The sequence below is a fragment of the Octodon degus genome, unplaced genomic scaffold, assembly GCF_000260255.1.
Source record: "Octodon degus isolate 3935 unplaced genomic scaffold, OctDeg1.0 scaffold00072, whole genome shotgun sequence".
In the NCBI taxonomy this organism is placed as follows: Eukaryota; Metazoa; Chordata; class Mammalia; order Rodentia; family Octodontidae; genus Octodon; species Octodon degus.
Genome location: NW_004524648.1, coordinates 4,999,368 through 5,002,973, shown reverse-complemented (window position 1 = coordinate 5,002,973; position 3,606 = coordinate 4,999,368). Strand labels below are relative to the sequence as shown.

General features: G+C 45.8%; 1 protein-coding gene across 2 annotated transcripts in view; it reads left to right on the top strand.

Annotated features, from left to right (window-relative positions):
• Eral1 (Era like 12S mitochondrial rRNA chaperone 1) overlaps positions 1–1,650 on the top strand; it is a 7,273-nt gene extending 5,623 nt beyond the window's left edge. For both annotated transcript variants that reach the window (XM_023719810.1, XM_004635397.2), the window contains 3 exons: positions 658–807; positions 916–996; positions 1,087–1,650. In XM_023719810.1, the coding sequence (XP_023575578.1) occupies positions 658–807; positions 916–996; positions 1,087–1,209 (354 nt within the window). In that variant the 3' untranslated portion in view covers positions 1,210–1,650. The remainder of the gene's footprint in view (positions 1–657; positions 808–915; positions 997–1,086) is intronic.
• Positions 1,651–3,606: the final 1,956 nt, after the last annotated feature.

The following is a 3,606-nucleotide window of genomic DNA, read 5'->3' as shown; positions in this document are numbered from 1 at the left end:
AAAGTGTGGTACAGGGCTACAGGATAAATCCTGAGGGTACTTGACTGACCTTATCAGATACAAAAGTTACATTTCTTGTTACATAAGTTTTGCTTTATTTTGATCTTAACCATCTAGCAGAAAAGTATAAAAACGAGGTATATAAAGTAAAGCCATATTAATACGATGAGCTGTAAAAGGCTCAAGTCAATAACTTCTGAGGATAACGCACTAATATTATAGAAAGTGTTAGATTGCTTAGCTGAATTCAGTTCTATAGTATTTAGATGCCAATAGAACATCCACCTCTGACAGGACAAAAAAAAAAAAAAAAAGGATACAAAGGAAAGATCATTTTGTATTTCTATATACAAAATAGGATAAATATACAGCTACTTTCACTTAATTCAATGAGAAGAGGTGTACTAAAAGTGTTTGAACAGGAAATCCTGTCTGCTTCTTGTACTATGGATAACCACTAAGAAGATAACAATGTACAATGTATTGATAATCAAAAATGTCCTATTAGTCAGCTTTGAAACTGTCTTATTCATATTTATTTCTCAATTAAAAAAATAAAAAAAAAATTTGATAGACTTCAGCCTTCCTCCTAGAGGCAAGAATGAGTAGGAGAGTCCTCACTAGGATTGAGGTGTGTATTTATCCCTTTGTACACAGCAATACCTCCTGGCACAAGCCCAGCCGGGGCCCTGGGAGTTCCACAGTGAAGTTCTCACTAGCCAGACACCTGAAGAGATCTGCACCAACAAAATCCGAGAAAAGCTATTGGAGTACTTACCTCAGGAGGTGCCCTATAATGTGCAACAGGTGCGAGGAGAGTAAAGGGGTACAAGGCATATACCCTGAACAGTATAGTTGGGTAGCAGGAGGCAGAGAATGGGCCTGCCTGACTAGTCATGATGTCTCTCCACACAGAAGACAGTAGTGTGGGAAGAAGGACCCAGTGGAGAGCTGGTAATCCAACAGAACCTTCTGGTGCCCAAAGAATCTTATTTGGTAAGTGAGAGTAGGCTTGGAGGAGAGACAAAGTCTGTGTTAGCCATTCTTTCCTGAGAGTAGCATCATATTCCTCTCTTTCATACTCAGAGGATCCTGATTGGTCAGAAGGGCCAGTTGATCTCCCAGATCGCAAAGGAGGTGAGTCACGATCTCATGGACATCTTCCTCTGTGATGTTCACATCCACCTGGCTGTGAAGCTCCTCAAGTGACCACACTCTGCTTCCCCTCCTTGAACGTGCTGCTGGCAGAAGTCACCAAAACTTTCCCTGCCTAGTGGGCCTTCAGGGACTGGTAAAAGAAATGGACACTAACTGGCTGCTGGCCGGCCGGCCTTGCTGAGTCTGTATAGTCCCTGTCCAGCCTTATCTCTTGTTGGAGGAAGGAACCTACTTAGTTCAATTCCCAGGCAGTTCCTCTGTCTGAGGCCACAGCTATGTAGATCTCAGAAGGTGACCCCTCTTCCCTCAGCTGGCACTGGGCCCAGGGTCTTGCCTTAATTTGTCAAATTTGTCAGTTGTTAGCAGGGAGCTTTTTTTTTTTAACTTTAAAACCCTGTAGGATCTCCCCAAGTGCATTGGTACCACCCACCTCTTCCCCCAAGCCCTTGACCCCTCCCACCCTTATAAGTCTTGGATGTTAATAAAGTTAAAAGACAACTGGTCTAGTTCTCATCTTTTTATTTATTCAGAACAGGAAAAACCACTGGATGTGGTGGTACTCTGGAGACTGAGGCAGGAGGATCATAGGAGGACCACCCTGGGCTCCAAAGTGAGCTCAAGGCCAGCCTGAGTTGCATAGTGAGGCTCTTGTCTCAAAAAGACCAAAAAAAAAAAAAAAGGAAAAACCATAGCTATTTCCTCTCCCTCATCCCGGTGTAGACCTAGAGTCTTCCTTCCAGGAGTCTCTTCCTGAGTTCTCTTCCTGGCAGTTTCTGGGAGCAGCAAGAGAACCGTCACCATTACTAAACTCAGTAATGGTAACGGTTTCCTCGCCATCCCCAAGTGCCCCAACAGTTGGCAAGTTGTGATAGGCTGAGCATTCAGCCCTCAGGGCCAGCAGCATCCCCTTCACCCACCCCTCAGGGTCCAGAGTTGGTGGTGCCCGGGCTAGTACATCATCTATACTGTAGTGTCTCATCACAAACTTACAGTATATGATGATATCCAAGCCAGAGCCCTGCAGGAGGTCAGGAATCAGGAAGCCAGAGGATGGGCACAAGGCAGGCCAGGTCAGGACATGGCGCCCTCCACCCCTCCCAGCCCAATATCTTAATTCTGTGGTCAGGCTTAGCCCAAGTGATTTAATGAAGAGAATTGGCCCCCCAAAAGCCCCAGTGGAGCTAGTGTCTATTGATTTCTTGGAGACCCAGTGCTATATTTAAATAAGCCAGAGGCACCATAAAGAAGCAGAGGTTTCCTCTGATCAGCCCAAAAGCAGACAGACTGACCCAGAAAGCAATGCTTACCTGGAGCTGGAACTGCAGTAAGGAGGCCCCTAGGTGTAAGGGGGCCTTGTTCTCCCCTCCAGCTGCTTGCCTTTTTAACCTAATAACCCCTCCCTTGGGTGGGGCAGTTTTCTAGGGTTCTAGAAGGCACTGCCTTTTAACTCTTCCCCTGCTGGACTTTATGGAAGAAGTGTCACAGTTTCTCTCCCTATTAGGTCTCTGTGTGTGTGCGTGTGTTGCTATTGTGGTTTTTGTTTGTCTTTTTGAGATAAGGTCTGGCTATGCATTTTTTTAAAAAAAATTATTTGTGTGTGTGTGTGTGTGTGTGTGTGTGTGTCCAGCTCAGCCCACCAGGGGGCAGGGCTGGTTGGCATGTGGTGCTGGGGGATTGAACCGTGGTCCCTGTGTTCTGCTAAGCTTGTTCTAAGTAGGTGCATTAGACCACTGAGCCATCTCACCAGCCCCTGGCTATGCATTTTAAGCTGGCCTTGAGCTCACTCTGTAGCCTGAGCTGGCCTAGAACTCCCAATGATCCCTCTGCCTCAGCCTCCCAAATCCTGGGATTACAGGTGTGTGTCACCACCATGCCCAGCAGCAGTTTACCAGCAAACTACACTTCCAGCCCATCTCCATTGTTCTAAGGACCTTGCTGAATGTAAGAACTACCCTTCAACCCTATCCCTTAAAGCTGGTAATCTGATCATGGTGGTGCATACCCATAATCCCAGTATTGGTAAGGCTGAGTCAAGCAGATTGCCATGACCTCAAGGCCATCCTGATCTACAGTGAGACCCTGTCTCAGAAAACAAAACAAAAAAAGCTGGTGGGGCCAGGGATATAGCACAGCAGTATAAGTGCCTGTCTGGCAACCATAAGGTCCTCAATTTAATCCCTGGTGCCCCTCCTTCCCCAAAAGTAAATTGGGCATGGTAGCACACACCTGTAATCCCAGCACTCAAGCTTAGGCAGAGGATTGTTGCAAATTCAAGACCAGTCTGGGCTACAAAGTGAGCTCAAGGACAGGCTGAACTGCATAGTAAGATTCTGTCTCAAAAAGACCAAAAAAAAAAAAAAAAAAAAAAAGCTGATAATTTATCTTTGGGGCTGAGGAGAAAGTACAGCTTCAGCCCATCTTTCAGGGTTTAGATCCTTCATTCATCAG